Genomic DNA, 19,705 nt, shown 5'->3' with positions numbered 1-19,705 from the left:
AAAAAAAAAAAAAAAAAATTAGGCTGGAGCCTCCGTTCTAGATAGTACACTAAGCAATTACTCATCTAAATAAAAATTCAAAATGTAAAACAAAAACTAATTTGGTCTGTGTCTTTCTAGATTTTTTCTTTTGAGATAATTACTGCATATCATCAAACCTGCTTCGGGATGACTGTGCTATTAAATGGAGCCCTCCAGACACGATCTCAGTATTACCAGTGTTTGCAAAATGTGCTGTGCTGAAAAGCTCTTTGTCAAAATGAAACAGCGTTATGAGCTCCAGCTTTAGCCAGTTCTTCCTTCAACAAGAGGATTGATGAGGTTTGGATGTGAGACACCAGAGGGATGTGATTATTACCTGCTTATTTTCCTGCCTTCCAACGCTTGTTTTATTTATTTACTATTTGGCACAGAGGAACAAACCGTGGTGTTTTGTTTTTGAAGGACCCATCCTGACTTCACCATCCACAGCCTATTTGACTTGGGGAGAGTTTCCCATTTGTCTGCTTCAGATTCTTTGTTCATTTGTTTGAGTAGAGCTATCATTGCCATGTGCTGGCAGCCTGCTTGCTTCAAGGGTTTTATCTGCAAGTTTATGCATACGCTGTTTGCCAACTGTCCACCCTGAGAATGATTTCCAAGCTACTGAAGGGGAAAGGGAAGTTTAAGTACATATCTCTCATTTGCTCTCATGGGAAAAAATGACAAGCTATTTATTGTCCAGATAAATGACCAAATTAGCACATCAGCACAATTCAATGAAATACATTCCAGCTAGAACTGGCTGTAAATTTAATAGATCTTTTAATATATGGCATGCAGGGAAAAAAATCCCTTCTGGTGCCATTTATATAATTATCAGTCATTTCTTCTCCTTCTACAGTAATATATTTCTCTGTCTACTTTCTTAAATGCACAATTCTTGTGTAGTAAACACTCATGAGAAATACGACTTTTCAACCAGGTGAAGATAGCAATAGCAGAGTAGACCTTATTGTGTATGTGCCAGCCATTAAATAGGGTTTTGAGCCACATTTTTATAAAACATCCAAAGATCATATTGCAAGATGTTTTTCAGATATTATCAAATTTAACACAGAATAGAGCTGGCCTGAGTTTTTTTATTTTTTATTTTTGACATGGAGTCTTGCTCTATTACCTAGGTTGGCGTGCAGTGGCACGATCTTGGCTCACTGCAACCTCCACCTCCCAGGTTCAAGCAATTCTCCTGCCTCAGCCTCCTGAGTAGCTGGGACTACAGGCACACACCACCATGCCTGGCTAACTTTTGTATTTTTAGTAGAGATGGGGTTTCACCATGTTGGCCAGGCTGGTCTCGTACTCCTGACCTGAGGTGATCCACCTGCCTCAGGCTCCCAAAGTACTGGGATTACAGCATGAGCCACCGCACCCAGCTGCCCTGAGCTTTTTAATCATCAAAAAAGAATATATTAAAGATTATTTAATATTGAAACCCGTGAGTCAGTTTAACTGTTGCAACTAAAAGGACTTTTGCTTTGGTTTTTAAAGCAATCAGTATGAATTGCTAATCTGTAAAAAATTTAAAACTTGTGGAAGATAATAAAGATAGCTTGGAAAGAGCATCTGGAAATGCACTGGTGAGAATAGCCCTAAGCAGTTTTCAATGATGTTCTGGATACATGTAGTAAACTAAAAGATAGAGTTGGAGATTGTTTAGCTCTGGAGTTTTATCCAATAGGGGAGCCTTATGACATCCACCTCCATCATTAAAGAGACCCCAGTTTAGAAATGGGCAATGGAGCTCTATACTTAGTAAAGTAAAGTGAATCAGGGAGTGAAATCTTTTATGATCACTTCCGATTATCCTACCTTATCTGGAAATACTGCCACAATTACATCCAGAGCCGGCCATTATTAGGATCTGCAGACAGTGGCTTGGAACTAAAGCCGCAGTGCTTAGGCACACCACAAACCTTGCCTTTGCCATTATCTTGCCAGACGGAATGTAATGTGACATGCAGTTTCTGGGGCTTCCTTCCAGGTAGGAAAATGAATTATGTCACACTAACATAGGCTCTAATGTGGGGATGTAAAATTCCTGCTTTGTCAGAGCTATTAGTACAAGGGGAAAGACTGAAGCATTTACAAGTAGATTATTGTATTACTTACAGAATTCCTATCTAAAAGTCTTCCCAAGCTTATGATTTTGTACCAAAATTGTTTCTTTTTCTTATAATTTATTTTCTGTTTGCGTATCTTCTTATATTCTATTTTTGTTTAACTAATATCACCCTATAATTCTCACATTAGTCAAGCTTATATTCAGTTCCAAAACATTTCTAAAGTTCTCTATGAAAGGATCTTCCGTTTCTGGCCATGATGGAATAACGGGAACCACATTTAAACACCTCTAATACACGGAAAAACATACGAAACAATGTTGTTCAGACATCAGACAATAGGAAGTGCGGGACAGTGGCCCCTGAAAAGAAGAAAACAAAGTGAGCCTTAAGATTTTCCCAGCACGGAAGAAGTTGCCAAGCTGCAGCAGAGGAGGAGAAAACGCAAACAGAGCATGGCCATCCTCTTGAGTGGAGGAAACAGGAATGAGAAATGAAGGAAGCCCAGGTGCCTAGGATTTAGGGGGAAGACGACCAGAGCGGTGAGACCTGTATAGAGAGAAGACAGTCATTCAGAAAGAAAGCTTCAGCGGCCTTCAGAGGGTTTCCCTCAGTCTTCAGCTGAGGACCGCTCAGTGCACATGTGTGAAGAAACTACTAGAGGCTGTGGGGAAAAGCCCACCAGAAATGAGCTGGCAGAGCAATCCTTGGGGCTCACACAAGGCTGGTGATAATTTGTTCCTACTAGCTGGAGTGGAAAAATTTCATAATACATGAGCATCAAGTAAAGTACTCAGAAGACTATTTTCTCATTACTAACAAGCAAAATGAGCTCTAGATTAATTAAGTTTAAAAGTAAGCCTCAAATGGACCAAACTGTATTTAAGTAACTTAAGTCTATCCCAGGATAAAATTTAAGAATATTTAAAGGAATACAGAAATATCCAGTACACAGCAAGGTCAAATTTGTGATAGCCGACATATAATTAAAAAATTAGCAGCATCCAAAGAAGCCAAAAAATATGACTCATAATGAAGATGAAAATAAATTAGTAGAAACAGATCCCAAAATAAATTACTGTAATTATTTTCCGTATGTTCAAGAAGGTAAAGGAAAGGACAGATATGGGAGATATAAAAATGACTCAAAATTTCTATACATGGAGACGATAAGATCCAGGTTAAAAAACATATACACTGATTGGAGTTAATGGAACATTAGACAGACACACACACACACACACAAAGAGATTAGTGAACTTGAAAACATAGCAATACAAGTTATCCAAAATGAAACATAGAGAAAATAAATAAATAAAGCATCAGTGAGCTTAGGGACAACTTTGAATGATCAAATATACACACACTTGGAATCCCCCAGAACCAGGGTTGGTGGGTACAGAAGATATATTTGAAGAGATGAGAGTTAAGTTTTCCAAATTTGATGGAAAGTATAAATCCATAGATCCTATAAGTTAACAAACCTCAAGCATAAGAAACAACAATGGGGCTGGGCACGGTGGGGTGGCACGCCTATAATCCCAGCCCTTTGGAAGGCCAAGGCGGGCAGATCATTAGGTCAGGAGTTTGAGACCAGCCTGTCCAACATGGTGAAACCCCGTCTCTACTAAAAATACAAAAATTAGCTGGGCATGGTAATGTGGACCTGTAGTCCCAGCTACTCAGGAGGCTCAGGCAGGAGAATCACTTGAACCCAGGAGGTGGAGATTGCAGTGAGCAGAGATTACATTACTGCACTCCAGCCTGGGTGACAGAGCAAGACTCTGTCTCAAAAAAAAAAAGAAAAAAAAATATATATATATATATACACACACACACACACATCATAATAAAATTACCTAAAACCTGTAATAGAGAGAAATCTTAAGCTAGAAGAGAAATACTACATACAAGGAAACAAAGATAAGAATGACAATAGATTTCCTCTTGGAAACAATGTGGGCCAGAAGACAGTGAAACTATCTTTAAAGTACTGAAAGAAAAACCTATCAACTTAGAATTCTGCACTCAGAGAAAAAAATCTTTTGAAAATGAAATAGACATTTTCAGACATACAGAGGCTGAAATCATTCATCACCAGCAGACTTGCGCTACCAGAAATATTTTAGGTAGACAGAAAATGATACCAAATGGAAATCTTAATCTATAAAATAGTAGGAAGAGCACTAGAAATAGTAAATATGTAGATAAATATAGCATAATTTCACCTTTATTTAAAAAGTCCCTTTAAAAGTAATTGTTATTTACACAGATCAGTTGAAGTAAAAGGATGGTAAAAAGATAGGCCATGCTAACCACTAATCAATAGGAAGCCTGTAGAAGCAATAGTAGCTATTATCTATTAATGTCAGAAAAAATAGATTTCAGAGAAAAGAATATTAGTAGGCATAAAGAAGACTACTTCATAAGGACAAAGGGATGATTAAATCAGAATGAAACAACAATCTAAACTGTTTATGAACCTAATCACAGAGTTTCACAATACTTGAAACAAAAACTGACAGAACTGAAACAAAAAGCAGAAAGGTAAAAAGTGCTTCTCTGGTTATTAAGATTAGCTTCAAACATGCTTTTACTGAATTAACTTATACTGCTAAAAATGTGCTAATATTTTTCCAGGTAAATAATGCATTCAAGAAAAAGCCACTTCCATAAGCTATGCTACCTTCTCATTAGCTGCCAAATCAAGGCCAATGTGAGAGTGCGGTTTCCTTCATTGAGATCTTGTCCACCGATGCCAACCAGGGAGAACTTCGCTTGATTCTTCCCCAATTCTACCGCATAGTTACAATTCTCAAGCTGAACGAGCAGAAAGGAAAACGATTTAACGTCAGCATCTTGATTATGATAAATACCAGATAAATAATAAAAATAAAGATAAAAAATGAAATAAATATGGTCAGACTGAATGACTTCTCAAGTCTCAACTGGTTCTGCCATTCTAGGATTCAAAAGTAAAGAATTTTTCATCTTTCCTTAGAAACCCCTCACTTTCATAAAAAAAATTCATAATGTGGAAAACCGAAATGAATTCATTATTATGAATATGTTCACCGCTATATCACACTGCATAAATGGAGAGCCATCCTTAGTTACCTACATGTAATATTTCTAAAATAAGTGAATACACAGAGATTGACATGGAAAATTTGGAGTCTCCATCCTCTGCACACATAGCAAACGGACATGTGAACAGATATTCCTGCAGCTACGCATGGATCATTAACAGCCACAGCAATAAGAAATGCTGAGAAATGGCTGTGTCAACCCTGTTGTTTCAAAACAATGTTCCCACTGTGTTGACAGTCAACAAACTATTTGAACAAGTCAAGCTGTCAGTACAAAGCTCCAGTTCTTTAGAAATTAGAATAAAGATCCTGCTGAGGGAAAAATCCCTGTGGCTCTCTGCTTGCTCTAATTATCTTAATTAGAATTTTTGCATGATAATGTTTGAAGACATCCAACGTGGAATTATAAATAAGTAATCGACTGAAATAATGGACACACTTTAATAAACCTATTCAGGTTTCTGAGTGCTGTACTAGAATTTAATTTCTGGATAAACATTGTTTGGCTGCCTTATAAAGTATTTAGAGCGCTCTTGCAAGCTATGACTTTGCCTGGCTGCTGGAACATCAGAACCATCATTGTTTACCTTCTTCATATTGCCTCCCAGTTTGGGGTATGGCGGTTTGTTTACTCTGTTCCAGTCAACAGGAACTTTAATCTTTTCATAGAGCTGGAAGATGACCAGGGCATCTGATAAGTCACTAAACAAAACAAACACAAAAGGATTCTCAGATATCCCACATTTATTCAGGGCCTACAATGGGCCAGACACTTTCTTACATATTAGTTCAGAGAATATTCACAACAACCCCGCACACTGGTAGTCGTAGCTCCATCTATAGAAGTGAAGAAACCACGACTCAGAGAGACTGGGGGACTCACTCTTCCCAGGTGTGACCAGCTATGCCCTTCCATCCAACATATGCTGCCTCAGGAAAAGAAAGAGCACTCTGGTGATGAAATCATCTGTGCACCAAACCCCTGCAACACGCAATTCACCTGTATAACAAACCTGCACATGTACCCCTGTACCTAAAGGTTTAAAAATTGTAAAACTAAGTAAATGTAAAAGAAATGTTAAAAAAAAAAACAAAGATGGCTTTAACAAGTGGCGTAGGAGACGCTTCACCACAAACTTAACATCTGTTGTTTTGCCTGCTTGTGAGCAGATTAGACGTATGATCACTTATGACATAGAGTAAATGTTTCATTTTGTTGAGGTATGATTTATGTATTGAGCACACAGTGAGACTGATGTATATAGGTGAGGTTTTCAGCTGAATAGCCAACATCTGAAGCTCAACTTGGCACTTTTCCCCTTCCATCAAGGTATGCACATTTTGTGAAGAGAATGCACATCATGGTGGTATTTGGAATCCTATGGCTCTTTCAAGGTCTCTACCTTACATTAGAATGAGTTCCCAAATATTCCTACCTGTACAAATGATTGACTCGAGGGTTAACACCCAGGGAGTTCATCCAGTTTCTAAATGTCCGCTCTTCCCTCGTCTCACCTGGATGAAGGAAGACGGGTTATCTTTTGGGATTGAAGAAAACATGCCTTTTTTTATGACCAAAGTTTAACTAAAGAGGATGCAATAAAAACTGAAAATAGAATGAAAGAAAGAAATAAAATAAACCCTATTGGATTTGGATGAGGGTTCTCATACAGTGTTAATTTTTCTTTTCCATTTCAATTCCACATGTATTTCTATAGCATCTATTAGTAGTGTGTGGAATCCTGTGTGGGGTAGCTGTTCAGTTGGCTCTCAAAGGCTTACCTTCTTGCTGGAAAAAACAGGACTTTTAGGCATCAAACAGAGATCATACAAGCTACAGAACTCACTTAGGAGATAGATATATCTGTTATTTGAGCTGAGACAGGGAAAAGAACAGTATAGACTGAATTTGGAGGGGGTGGAATTTGAACTTGCCCTTGGATAGCTAGCAAAATCTGGATCAGAAAAAGGAAAGAGTAGAGGATTTCGGGAGATAGCAAGGGGTGGGAGTAGAAGACAGTATAAATATGCATACAAAGGGAGCAACAGGCAAGGTCTCTGTTAAGAACATCAGGAACTGGTTTGGTCAGGGGTCTGTATTGTGCAGTCCAATGAGGTAACCCTATCTGGAAGAAGAAGTCAGAATTGGAGATTTTATTTATTTATTTATTTATTTATGTTTTTTGAGACAGAGTCTCACTGTCTCTCAGGCTGGAGTGCAGTGGTGCGATCTTGGCTCACTGCAAGCTCTGCCTCCTGGGTTCACACCATTCTCCTGCCTCAGCCTCCCAAGTAGCTGGGACTACAGGCGCCCGCCACCACGCTCAGCTAATTTTTTGTATTTTTTTGGAGAGACAGGATTTCAATCTTTGGATACCAGGTAGCACATTTTAGTTGACATATTAGACAATGGCAGTCATTATGGCTTTGTAAAATTACTACAATACATTCTTGAGCAAGGCAGAGATATAATAAAATCAGTACTGGGATGTGCCTGGCAGCAGTGTGTAGAATCACTGAAAGGCGATATGCATTTGAATTAAACATGGCAGAGGGCAGAGTGTTTGACATTAGCATGTGGGATACACTCAAGCATTTGATAAATGGAGGCTCCAAGATCCATTAAAATAATTGGCATATGAGGTAATGAGTTTGGAAGAGCAGAAAAGAAATGTAACAATTGAGAAAATGTTCCAAAGGAAGAATTATTAGTATTTGCTGATTTAGTGGATGTAGGGATGAAGGATAGGAAGATACAGTAGGATCCAAGGTCTTTAGTTTTCGTGACTAAAGAAAAAAAATGGTATGATTAATGGAAATGGAGCATTTCTAAAAGAGGGCAAATGGGATGGGAGGTGGACTGGAAAGGCAATGGTTGGGGGTGGGAGGGAAAATAATCAATTCTGTTTTGCATATGCTGCACCTCAAATGATAGCCAAGGACCCAAACGGGAATATTCTAGAAGCAGCTGAAATGGGTGATTAGGGGGCTGGATATATAGATTTGGGAGTCAACAAAATGCACACAACCCCCTGACCATAATTCAGCAAATGACACAAATGCAGGAGTATGGAAGCACGATTATGCTGCATTTCTAGTGAGAGTAAAGTGCTGTGGAAAAGGATCAACTCATACTTCAGATCTGAATCTCCTTGCTTGCATGACATTCATTTAATATTAATTGACCTTTTTGTCTCAATATTGGGACTAGTTCATGACTTTTTAAAAAAAATCAAGTAAACATCTCTGGCACCTCTACCTGGTAGAATCTAACTAAAGCTATATACTTTTTGTTGAATCTTAGAGCATTAACCTGAAAAATACAACTGTTAGGGATTCTGCCTCAAAATTCTTTTCTGTACCTCCCATAAGAAACAAAACAAACCAAAACTCAGTAAGCATATCCCAGCATACATTAAATATCATTTTTTGATAACGAATGCTGGCAGTTTCTTGCCTCTAGGAATCAACACAGTCTATTAAGTACATAAATTATCTTTTTGAAACTCCAGATTTATTTCATCTAATAATTAAATGTATTATCTTTCCTAAAACATTTAATTCTGATAATGGATGAAGTCTTTGTATAACGGACATGATATAATGGTATTTAATTACTCCTGCTTTGCTGAAATTGACTTGATGAATCTATTTATTCTCTTTGTTGCATACCAGAGAATTAATGGCCTGTTTGCACGTGCAAATAGTTTATATTTGCTTAGGAAGTGAGTTTGAACTGCCATTGAATTAGAATTGTGAGTGCCTTTCCCCATCTTAAGCAAGTAGTTTGCAGTTAGTTACCTTCAAGAGCCCCCCAGTCAATGTCCTGGTTCTCTGGTTTGTGCAGGGCAGGGTATCTGTTAAAGAGGTTGGCAATAAAGGCCAAGTTCAACTTGGGGTTCCCTCGGACAACATCTGTGGCTGTGACAAACTGCCGGCAGCCCAGCCTCTCCGCCTGCTGCAACATGCATTCTGCCCTCTGGATGTCATCCTTCTCCTGCAATGCAAAAGGATGTCTCAGGGCTGGGTCAAGACTCTCCATGCACAAAGCAGATTGCATAATGTGAAAAGAAATGGGAATCTCACTGAAACCATTAGTCTCAGGCAAACACTTAATAACAGCACATTGTTACCTACACGCACCGGCACCAAAATCAGAAAGTCACAAGTAAAAGGAATCTCAGAGGTTAAGTAATGAAGGTCTCTCATCTCCATTATCAAACTATTTCAGATGAATGGTTGGTTGCCCTGTTTCAAAAGAGATGCAGTAGATTCTGAAAATTTATCATTTGAGTTTATCTTAATTATTTCCAACCATTAAGATTCCTTTTTATTTTTTTCTTGCACAGATGTCATGAGATTGTCTATCAACAAATTTCATTTATTAATTTATATTCCCATAACCAGTTCACAAAAGATATTTACACTTGCCAATAAGAGCATGTGATTAGCATAACCACCGTCTCCACATTGAGTTGGTATACTTGCAACCCAAACAAAATAAATTTTATCAGTTAACCTACATATTGTTATTGATAAATATATAATATCAATTTTATTTTTGCAGACTTCAGATTTTGAACCACTCAATGTGCTCAAATAATTCTAGAGAACCTCCAGCCATTTGTAAGCGACTCTTAAAACAACACTAAAATTTTGTTGAAATATGGCCCACTGTCCTTAAAGTATACGAAACCACCAATTTTCAGAAAACAAAACTTTAAATTAGGATTATTTCTCAATATGACACTTTACTAGGCCGGGCTCGGTGGTTCATGCCTGTAATCCCAGCACTTTGGGGGGCCGAGGGGGGCAGATCACGAGATCAGGAGATCGAGACCATCTTGGCTAACACGGTGAAATCCCGTCTCTACTAAAAATACAAAAAATTAGCCGGGCTTGGTGGCAGGCGCCTATAGTCCCAGCTACTCATGAGGCTGAGCCAGGAGAATGGCAGAATGGCATGAACCCGGGAGGCAGAGCTGGCAGTGAGCCAAGATCTTACCACTGCACTCTAGCCTGGGCGACAGAGCGAGACTGTCTAAAAATAAAAAAAAAAAAAAAAATGACACTTTACTAGATAACACTACATGTTATGCATTTTATGAGCTTTACTTCTCATCTACTTTTACTCTACTTCTCATTAGGAATCAATGGACTTCAATATGAACTCACTGGATTTAACTCCAATAATATTAAATGAGGCACACAAACAGGCAAAATGACTTCTCAAGACCAATACTAAAGTGGCGGCAAAACAGAGGTTTCATCATAACATTCAGACCCATGTGGGGTTATAGCGTCTACTAAAAGATGAACATATATAGAAGTGCCTAGCATGCTGGATGGCGTTTAATTACTATTGGTTTCTTTCTTTAATGTTCTATTTCCAGATTCAGTTTGCATCAATTATTATCCCAAACTGCCCACAGTTTTACAGTTTTAACAGGGCTTTAGGCAGAAATGCCCAGTCATGGAACTCCAGAGTCAGGGCCACACAGGGCAATGGAACTGCCAACATGAAAGCAGCATCATGTTCTCCAAACACAACCGGGACCTGGCCTTACCCGCAGTCCTGACATGTCAATAACAACAGCAGGAACGCCTTCTTCATCTCCTTTTGGAGCCACCTGCTCAAGCAGGTGGTAATAAGCTTTTGAGTCCTGTGAGAAATTAAGAAATTCCAATTTCAGAATAGCACAGCTAATTACATACTTAGCACAACAATGATTTCCCAAAAGCAAACATTTTATTTCATATTCAGCTATCATTCAAGAATGTAACTTAATTAACAAAGCTAGAAACATTCACTAATTTGAATGTTCTATGTGTCTCTTTACATATCACATTTGTTTTTCTTTTTAAAAGGAGTGTAACAAGAAAATAGACAAGATACGCACAAAAGTCACCCTAAAGAAGTGGATATTATTCTGTTGTCTTTAGGGGAGAAAAACAACTTATTTACGTGTATTAAATTGTATACAGGAAAATATATATATACCTTTATATTGCTGTAGAAGTCAGTCAGCTAAGGTTTAATTAAAAAAAAAGTGACAGAAAAAGGAAGCAGAAGTTTAAAGCAGAGTTTAAAAATACATTTAAATGAACAATCAGCAAGAGAAAAATAAAGACGTCAAAGACAGAAGACTGAAGCATTAACAAGCAATCTTTATGTAAAAGGAGAAATACTAAGATAAGTGCATTTCATGTTTATCTAGAAGCTAGAAAAATGGTTCAATGTAGTTATAGCAGATTAGATACAGGTATTGAATTCTCAAACTTCCTTAGATTCTAAAAATATGCTTATTGACAAAAAGAACTTTCAGAATTATAGTCTTAAAATATAAATTTATTTTTAGTCAGTGAAAGCATACAGATTTTCAGGTAGTTTACTTAAATCATTTAATAGCATCTCAACTTCTCTTAAAGATTGAAAAATCAGCTGCTATTTTTTTTCTACAACTGGTTAGGGTAGGAAAGGCGTGGGCAGAGGAGAGGTATGCTCCCCACTTTTGGCATCAGAAAGATGAGAACCAGAGTGTGAGCCATTGATGTTGCACCTGGGAAAACTGATCTTCATCTCTCTTCTTTCTACCCTCCCTTCTCTGACTTTTCACTGCAGCTATTTTGAAGTCAGTGACAGTCACATACAGGTGTTAGGCACCAATACCATCTGCATACCCCGGGTTACATCTTTTTAGTTTGGCTAAGAGTAACCTCATTTCACCTGATTCTTATGAGCCTTTCTCACTCACTCTAGCCTGGGTGTTCTCCTCGCCTTTGCCAATTCTACATGATTTAAAGACATCGCCCAAGGTTGCTGGCTCCTCAGACATACACATGACAGTGCGGTCAGTCGCCGTGCAGCTGCTGCCGGAGAACAGGCACAACACTGCATAAGTAAGTGCTCATCTGGCCAGTTCCCATCTCATTCAGACACTTCCCAAAGCACAAAACGGTTGTTCTAGAGAACACAGCCATTTAATGATAGGAAATTAAGTAAATTTACAGCTGAGATCAGACAGCCTCATTTTGACTGAAATGTTTTACAACTGTAGAGCTTAACTGTTGAACACCAAGGGAGATCATGATAGCCAGCTCCTGTTAAACCCCAGTTTGGTTGGTGGTGCTAGAAAAATGTTAATAACCCATGAAAGATGCATAGTTAGAAAGACGGATTTAGCTTAGATCCTAAGAAATGGGGGCTTTCAATCTAGAAGCTTGACTCTGACCGGCATGGTGCCTGACAAACCCTGAGTTCTAAATGCCACTGCATGCACGTCGTGTGGCAGTGGGAAACGGTTACTCAGAGAATTACAAGCCTAGGTGTACTCCTGTTGAGTCATGTGAACTTTCCTCTGACTCTTCCTCTTTGGGGAAAAGTTATTTAACTTTTGAGAAAGTGGAGACTGAAGTATTTTCCTGGTGTTGCATCCCAGCATCTCCTCTCTTTCCTTCTAGGGACTGCTTTCCACTCCTTTCTACTCCTTAACCACTTTCTATCTTCATCCATCTGTCATCATGGCCAAGAGCTGTTTTCTTTCACCTTGACATGGAACTTTTCATATACTTGAAAACCACAGTGTATTCCTGCCTCAGCCTTTCCCCTACGGACCTCTTTGTCTCTTTATCTGTAAATGAGAGGATGATAACCCTTACCTCATGGGGTTGTTGTAAGGATTCAACAAGAGAATACACATATAAATCAGTTGGAACAGTGCCTGGCATGTTGCAGACACCATGTTTGCTATTATTAGTGTAACTAGAAGAGTCATCTTCATTTAATTTTTTAAAATGAATTCCCATCTGCTGCTCCCATTTATGAAACCAGAGACATTACAGACCTACATATATTCCCTTTACTTGGACAGCAGACTGTGCTCTTGCTCTTCCTCTAGTTCACCTTTGTCCCTCTACTTTCTAATATGGAAACTCCAATTGAGACGCTGCACTAGGACTCCGGGCAGATCTGTGTGTGGCCCAGGACTAGAGCAGCAGATGGGCTCTTAAGGACAGTGAGCACCTCCAAAACCGCACCAGACTAACCCTGGAGCTTCTGAAGAGACGAAGCCCCAAATCTTTGTTTTTTCTTTATTAATGCCCAAATTCCCCTTCACTGCTGCAAAGAGTCATGTTCAAACAACGCTCCTCCTACCTTGATGTCAGTACTGAAGTTGCCAATTTTGTTGCAGCCTGCATTTTCCAGGTGGTAATTAGCCCACCTCAGCAACAGCTCTTCAGGGGAGAGTTTCATCAAATCTTCCAGGCTCTCACCTTCTCTCAAAAGAGCAATCAGAGCTAAAGAAGCACAAAAAAACAAAGAAAAATAAATGCAGCGACGTTGGGGGAGGGAGGGCTTGGTTATACCTTTCTTTTTTTTTGGTGATGGAGTCTTGCTCTGTTGCCCAGGCTGGAGTGCAGTGGCGTGATCTCGGCTCACTGCAAGCTCTGCCTCCCGGGTTCACGCCATTCTCCTGCCTCAGCCTCCAGAGTAGCTGGGACTACAGGCACCTGCCACCACGCCCAGCTAATTTTTTGTATTTTTAGTAGAGACAGGGTTTCACTGTGTTAGCCAGGATGGTTTCGATCTCCTGACCTCATGATCCGCCCACCTCGGCCTCCCAAAGTGCTGGGATTACAGGCATGAGCCACTGCTCCCAGCTGGGCTTGGTTGTAACTTTCATTGAGCTCTGCTAAAAAGCTAAAGATAGCAACGTTACCTCTTTGGGGTAAAGGTTCTTGTAGCCTTTCCCAAGGATTAAATATTCTATTATTATTCCCTTAAAAGAGGTGTAAGCTATTGTGAGCTTATTTATTGTCCCCATTTTTCAGATGGAGAAAACAAGGCACAGTGAATCTCAATGCTATGTTTAAGAACATTTGGGCAGAGCCATAAAAATAACCAAGGCTATGGCTCGGATGTTTTGCTGGATCTGTCAAACCACATTCCACAATATTACAACACTTTGGCTTTTAAGAGATCAATTTTGTAATAATAACAATGTTCTCTTGTCTATTCCCATAGGTGTTTTATATTTCAAGTGCTTACCTGCCTAATTATAGCAACTCTCTAATGTAATCAACTCTCCTCTATGTTTTCCCAGACAAGTAAATATTTTTTGCTTAGCTAGAAGGTTTAAATTTAGCTGAGGTCATTATTTGAAGATCAATATTCTTTCTCAGAGGTTCTAAGATCCCTATTTCCTCTCCCCCGCCTTCTTTATATTATTTTTAATACACTGGTTTTTACATAATATTTTAGGATTCTTCATTGGTTATTGTGATTTGGACATACAAATAAAAAGTATGTGTAACTAAAGACTAGAACTTGGCTACAGATTTCATATTGGTAGGATTCCTACCTGAAAACTAAAAGATAACATTGTGTTTTGTATGATACTTACCAAGGTTGGCTACCTCTGTCTAAGCCATGGGGCTGTCACTGTTTAAACACAGATAAGATGCTGAGAGAAGACACAATAAGACTGACAGCTACATATTTAGTTGAGAACTCTGAAACCCTAAATGGAATTTTCTACAGTCTTTAAAAATTTTTTATTCTATCCTGTATAGATTTAAGGTGTATAACGTGATGTTTTGGTATACTTATCTTGATAGACACATACATAGTAAGGTGGTTACTGTTGGTCAAGGAAATTAACATACCCACATCTCATATCGTTTCCTTCCTTCCTTCCTTCCTTCCTTCCTTCCTTCCTTCCTTCCTTCCTTCCTTCCTTCCTTCCCTCCCTCCCTCCTTCCCTCCCTCCCTTCCTTCCCTTTCTTTTTTTTTTGTAGGAAGAGTACCTGAAATCCACTTTCTTGGCAAATTACCAGTATACAGCACAATATTATTAACTATAGTCCTCACACTGTTTAGATTTCTACTTATTCATCCCATATAATTGCAACCTTGAATCCTTTGACCTATACCTTCCTCTATAGTTTTGATAAGAAATAGACCAAGTTCCTCCTAATCTGGTACCATCGCTATAGCATATGAATATGAGTTGCTTGCTTCACAAAATGCAAGTTAAAAGTCCTCTTATTTGTTACAAAGTATCTAAAGGCAAAGTGAGCTCTGAAGAAACCTCTTGAGGTTACAGTGCCAAATATTCAAGACTGAGCCCTATGCTCCAAACAAGCATTATTGTTAGTCTGTGGTCTTAAAAAGCTTTTGCTCTATCATTAACAAATGTCTGGTCTGTGTGTCTAGAATCTGTTACATGAACACCACGGAATCAATATAACCGTGTAGTTTTCAAAACTTGAGAATTTCTGACATCTTCCTCCTACAGTCCCCAACGCATAAGTTATTAGAAAGCTGTGTCATGACCTTTGGGACTTGCTCTTACCTTCATTTCTGCTGAGTTCGATGTCAGCAAATAACCCAATCTTGATGACTTGCCACAGAAGTCCCAGGACCAGATAAGGCTTCCCCTCCTTCAGGTCCTCAGCCCCTATGTTGACCACATGGCACCCAATGGCTGAGGCAGAGTTCAGAGCCAAGTTCAGATTTTCCTGAGGGAGAAAAAGTATGCAAGTTTTTGTTCTATGACTTTGTAGATGTCAAACAATACTGATGGCAACAGCAACAATGTTTTCCTTCTGTGAAGGTCACAGGTTTAGAGTCATGGTCTTCACTCATTTTAACATTGAGAGAAAAACAATGACTCATAACCAGAAGAGAAAATCCAGTAACCCAGACACCGAGCTCATGCAGTGGTCCATTCAATCAAACCAGCACCGTAACTTGAAGGCCCATTCTGGTTGGCATGAGACTAACGAGGCCTATATTTTTCCATCTTGCTCTGTGATGAAGCTGACACACACAACATCTCTACTGGCCAACAATAAAGGGGCACCTTTGAGGAAGTCATTGTCCTGTCACTGGCCATCATGAACAAGATGATTGTTGATGTAAATCAAGATCATAAAAGAGAGTAGCAGAAGAGGTTTTTGACTTGCAGATTGGGTGTTAAGAAAATGAAAAAGGCTGGGCACGGTGGCTCATACCTGTAATCCCAGCACTTTGAGAGGTCAAGGCGGGTGGATCAACTAAGGTCAGTAGTTTGAGACCAGTCTGACCAACATGGTGAAACCCCATTTCTACTACAAATACAAAAATCAGCTGGGTGTGGTGGCGGGTGCCTATAATTCCAGCTACTCAGGAGGCTGAGGCAGGAGAATCTCTTGAACCCAGGAGGCAGAAGTTGCAGTGAGCCGAGATCGCGCCATTGCACTCCAGCCTGGGCGACAAGAGTGAAACTCTATCTCAAAAAAAAAGAAAATGAAAATGAAAAATAGATACAATTAAAATTCCTGGAAAAGATGGAGTGGTTTTTTACTAGGTCGATTTGTTGAGTATCCGTAATAACGAGGGAACCCGTGTATACACACACACACTCACAGAGTCTATGTTCTTATGAGTAACAACAATGCAGGTAATGTAACTCACATATAGTCGGGACAGAGTCAAGGAAGTTTTCAGTCCAGACTCTCTATGTACTATTCTTGGGTTTAAAAAGGAAGAGATACCAGTGTCAGAGATGTATAGAAATTGTTTTGACAAATTAAAAACAAAGCAAAGGCTACCAGTGAATTAGGAAAAGAACTATCAGAAGAAAAGTGGGTCCTTGTTCTAGTGCTCAAATGATGAGTGAAAAATAATGTTTCTATATATGGTCAAGATTATGAGTAAATTTAACATTAATGCATTCATATGTGTTTAATCATTGTTCTCAATTTGGTTCATTTCCATTTTTAAAGTACACAAGGTTGCTTAAATCCACACAGGAGATAATGTACTGTTGATGATTTAAGAAGTTAGATATGGTTTCTTAGCAAGAGAATTACAATAATGTTAAAATATTGGAACACTACACAGAAATACACTTACTGCTGGTTACTATTCCAGTTAATCAACAAATTGATGGAATAAAAGCAAGTTATATCTATTATACTCGTGGCTGTGGCCAATATTGCTATGAAGGCTGCCAGAGTACTTCCCATTTTTCACCCCTTGCTTCTTAGAAAGGCTTATGTTTTCAGCTGAAATGCTATTTATTTGGCATCAAATCAAAGATAAATTGCTAAGAAAAGCTTGAGTTAAAACTTTAGCCAAAGTGAATTATATTCCTAAGTGGCCAAAACAAAACATACAAAGCCCCAGCTGCTACCACTCCACCAGTCTCCCTTCCTTGCTTCTCAGAAATGTATCCCTTTATCCCTGAAGTATGACTAGTCACCAGCCCAAAGCCCAGATTTTGGGAATGATGTCTGAGCCCCTGAAAAAGGCTGACTCAGCAGTTACGATGCTCATTGATGCCAAACCAATCCTGTATTACGGTAATGGTGGGAAGACATACCTGAATGGTGAAAGGGGTGAGCTTCTTTTTGTTGATTGTTCTTTCATCAATTGTGTCTGGCACTGACAGGTTGATCATTTTACTGAAAGGGAAACACTTAAATTAAAGAAAGCTGTCTTCTGAATAACAGAGCCCAGTAATATTGAATTTAAATTCTAGCAAGACCATAATCAAAGAAGACAGCAACAGACTCTGTAATGTTTAGACATAAAATCAGTTATGCCATTTGACTAGACTCAAACTATCTGCGGGAAAGGTGAATACTACTGAAGCCATATTAATAAATTGAGGGTTGGAAATGAGGACCCCACTTCATTCTCTCACCTAAACAGCTGCAAAATTATCCTGATTTTCTTGGCACATTAGGAAATTCTGGGTGGATAACCAAAGTAATTCTACCATAAATACTTTATTTTCTTAACCATGAAAATTGTCCACATTATATAAAAGACTATCTATAAAATTCTGAGCTTATATAATACCTACATTTCTATTTGACACCAGACCAAACTTTATATCTTCAGTTAATCATGTTATAACATTTTTATATTCTTCTCAGTGCCCTAGGCTGACTACCAATGAGTCACAGGGGTCTTAGAAGGTAAAACTAGGAGATTGAGGGAAGACCATGGGGGGCCTTGGATAGCAACCTAAAAACTAGAATTTTCATTTTTTTTAAATAGCAATTGAACCTTTTAAAAATGAATTATCAGGACAAACTCTGATAAATAAAATATCAAAAGTAGAATTGCTCTGGTCAGAGCAGAGGAGAAAGTTCAATGTCTTGCCCACCCATTGTTTCCTTTAAGTCCTGAGTCTCCCACATATTGAGCACCTCAAGTCATCTTACTTACAGCATGGCCTGTGATGACAGAGAACCTGCTGAAGCAAGAGCTACAGAGGGATTTTCAAAGACGTCATGCTGCATTGACCAGCACCGTATTTAGAGGCCTCCTGTGGATAGGATGCATTCCCCCTTTTCCAGGTGTCCTCAATGTTTGAGTTGTGGATTTCTGTGCCCCACTCAAAGGTTTCTTTGCTTAAGGACCACAGTTTAAGGACTCCTTCCATCATCCTGCTGCTGTTATCAATTCTATCTGCTTTCATGGTGAGCCATGCTCAGATGAAGCAAGCAGCATATATTCCAAAAATATATAACCAGGAAAATTGTCCTCATTATATAAAAGACTATCTATGTACTTCTGAGCTTGTATAATGTCAACATTTCTATTTGATGCCTGATCCACCTTTATACTTTTAACTTGTCATCAGATAAACTTTTTAATGTCCGTCTATAGTCATTATTTAATCAGTACTTTACAAATTCCCCCCACTTAATTATCTAATACATTGATTAGACATCTAATGCTTTTGACTTGGTGTTACTATACCTTCCATGTTTATCTCTATAATGTGTATCCCTCCCCTCCACTCAAGCAGTAGCAATTTTACATTTCTCATTATAAATTGTTTTTGAATTTCGCTTGCTGTCCTGGACCTGGCCAAGTGAAAGTGTAGAAAAGCCTTCTAGGTGCAGCTGAGCACCAAACAACGTTGGCCTAGGATAAATACAATTAATTGTTGATGGTCTAGAAAATGGGCAACTCTTTGGCAACCAAGAAAGAAGTATTATTTACCAAAGGACAATGCCATCTCCAACAGCATTAAAGAGATCATTCGTGTTTGGATTCATCGGGATGACATGCCGACAGTCAGGGTCATTTTCCAGGGCTTTGTTTATCCAGTTGACAAAGGCATACTTTTCTTCCTCTGCAAGTAAATGATTAAAGTGGCTCATTTGCAAAGTGAAACTCTATTATAAACAAAATTATGATGTGGATCTTAAATTCTCATTCCCAGCAGAAAGATGAGAGTTTATTCAGTCCATTATCTTATCATCTCATATTTATTAACATTAAAAAATCTCAGAGCACTTGGGAAATAGGCATTGAGTCTATGTTTACTCCAAGTCATAAAACATAAAGCAAACAGATTTAAAAACTCTCTATTTCTTTTTTTTTTTTTTGAGATGAAGTCTCGCACTGTTGCCCAGACTGGAGTGCAGTGGTGCGAGCTCGGCTCACTGCAAGCTCCGCTTCCCGGGTTCACGCCATTCTCCTGCCTCAGTTTCCTGAGTAGCTGGGAC

At 38.8% G+C, this 19,705-nt stretch overlaps 1 protein-coding gene across 3 annotated transcripts in view; it reads right to left on the bottom strand.

The window, feature by feature from the left end:
- Positions 1–19,705, bottom strand: part of LCP1 (lymphocyte cytosolic protein 1 (L-plastin)) — a 98,392-nt gene that overhangs the window by 24,004 nt on the left and 54,683 nt on the right. For 2 of the 3 annotated variants that reach the window (XM_011974585.1, XM_011974586.1), the window contains exons 5-13: positions 19,197–19,329; positions 17,560–17,641; positions 15,547–15,712; positions 13,347–13,489; positions 10,759–10,854; positions 8,993–9,188; positions 6,628–6,706; positions 5,779–5,893; positions 4,789–4,922 (exon numbers count right to left, since the gene is read on the bottom strand). In XM_011974585.1, the coding sequence (XP_011829975.1) occupies positions 4,789–4,922; positions 5,779–5,893; positions 6,628–6,706; positions 8,993–9,188; positions 10,759–10,854; positions 13,347–13,489; positions 15,547–15,712; positions 17,560–17,641; positions 19,197–19,329 (1,144 nt within the window). Of the gene's footprint in view, positions 1–4,788; positions 4,923–5,778; positions 5,894–6,627; positions 6,707–8,992; positions 9,189–10,758; positions 10,855–11,192; positions 11,220–13,346; positions 13,490–15,546; positions 15,713–17,559; positions 17,642–19,196; positions 19,330–19,705 lie in introns of all 3 variants that reach the window. The other variant, XM_011974584.1, reaches the window with a different exon arrangement.

The sequence above is a fragment of the Mandrillus leucophaeus genome, unplaced genomic scaffold (genome assembly GCF_000951045.1).
Source record: "Mandrillus leucophaeus isolate KB7577 unplaced genomic scaffold, Mleu.le_1.0 Scaffold147, whole genome shotgun sequence".
NCBI lineage: Eukaryota > Metazoa > Chordata > Mammalia > Primates > Cercopithecidae > Mandrillus > Mandrillus leucophaeus.
This window is presented reverse-complemented; position numbering and strand designations above follow the sequence as displayed.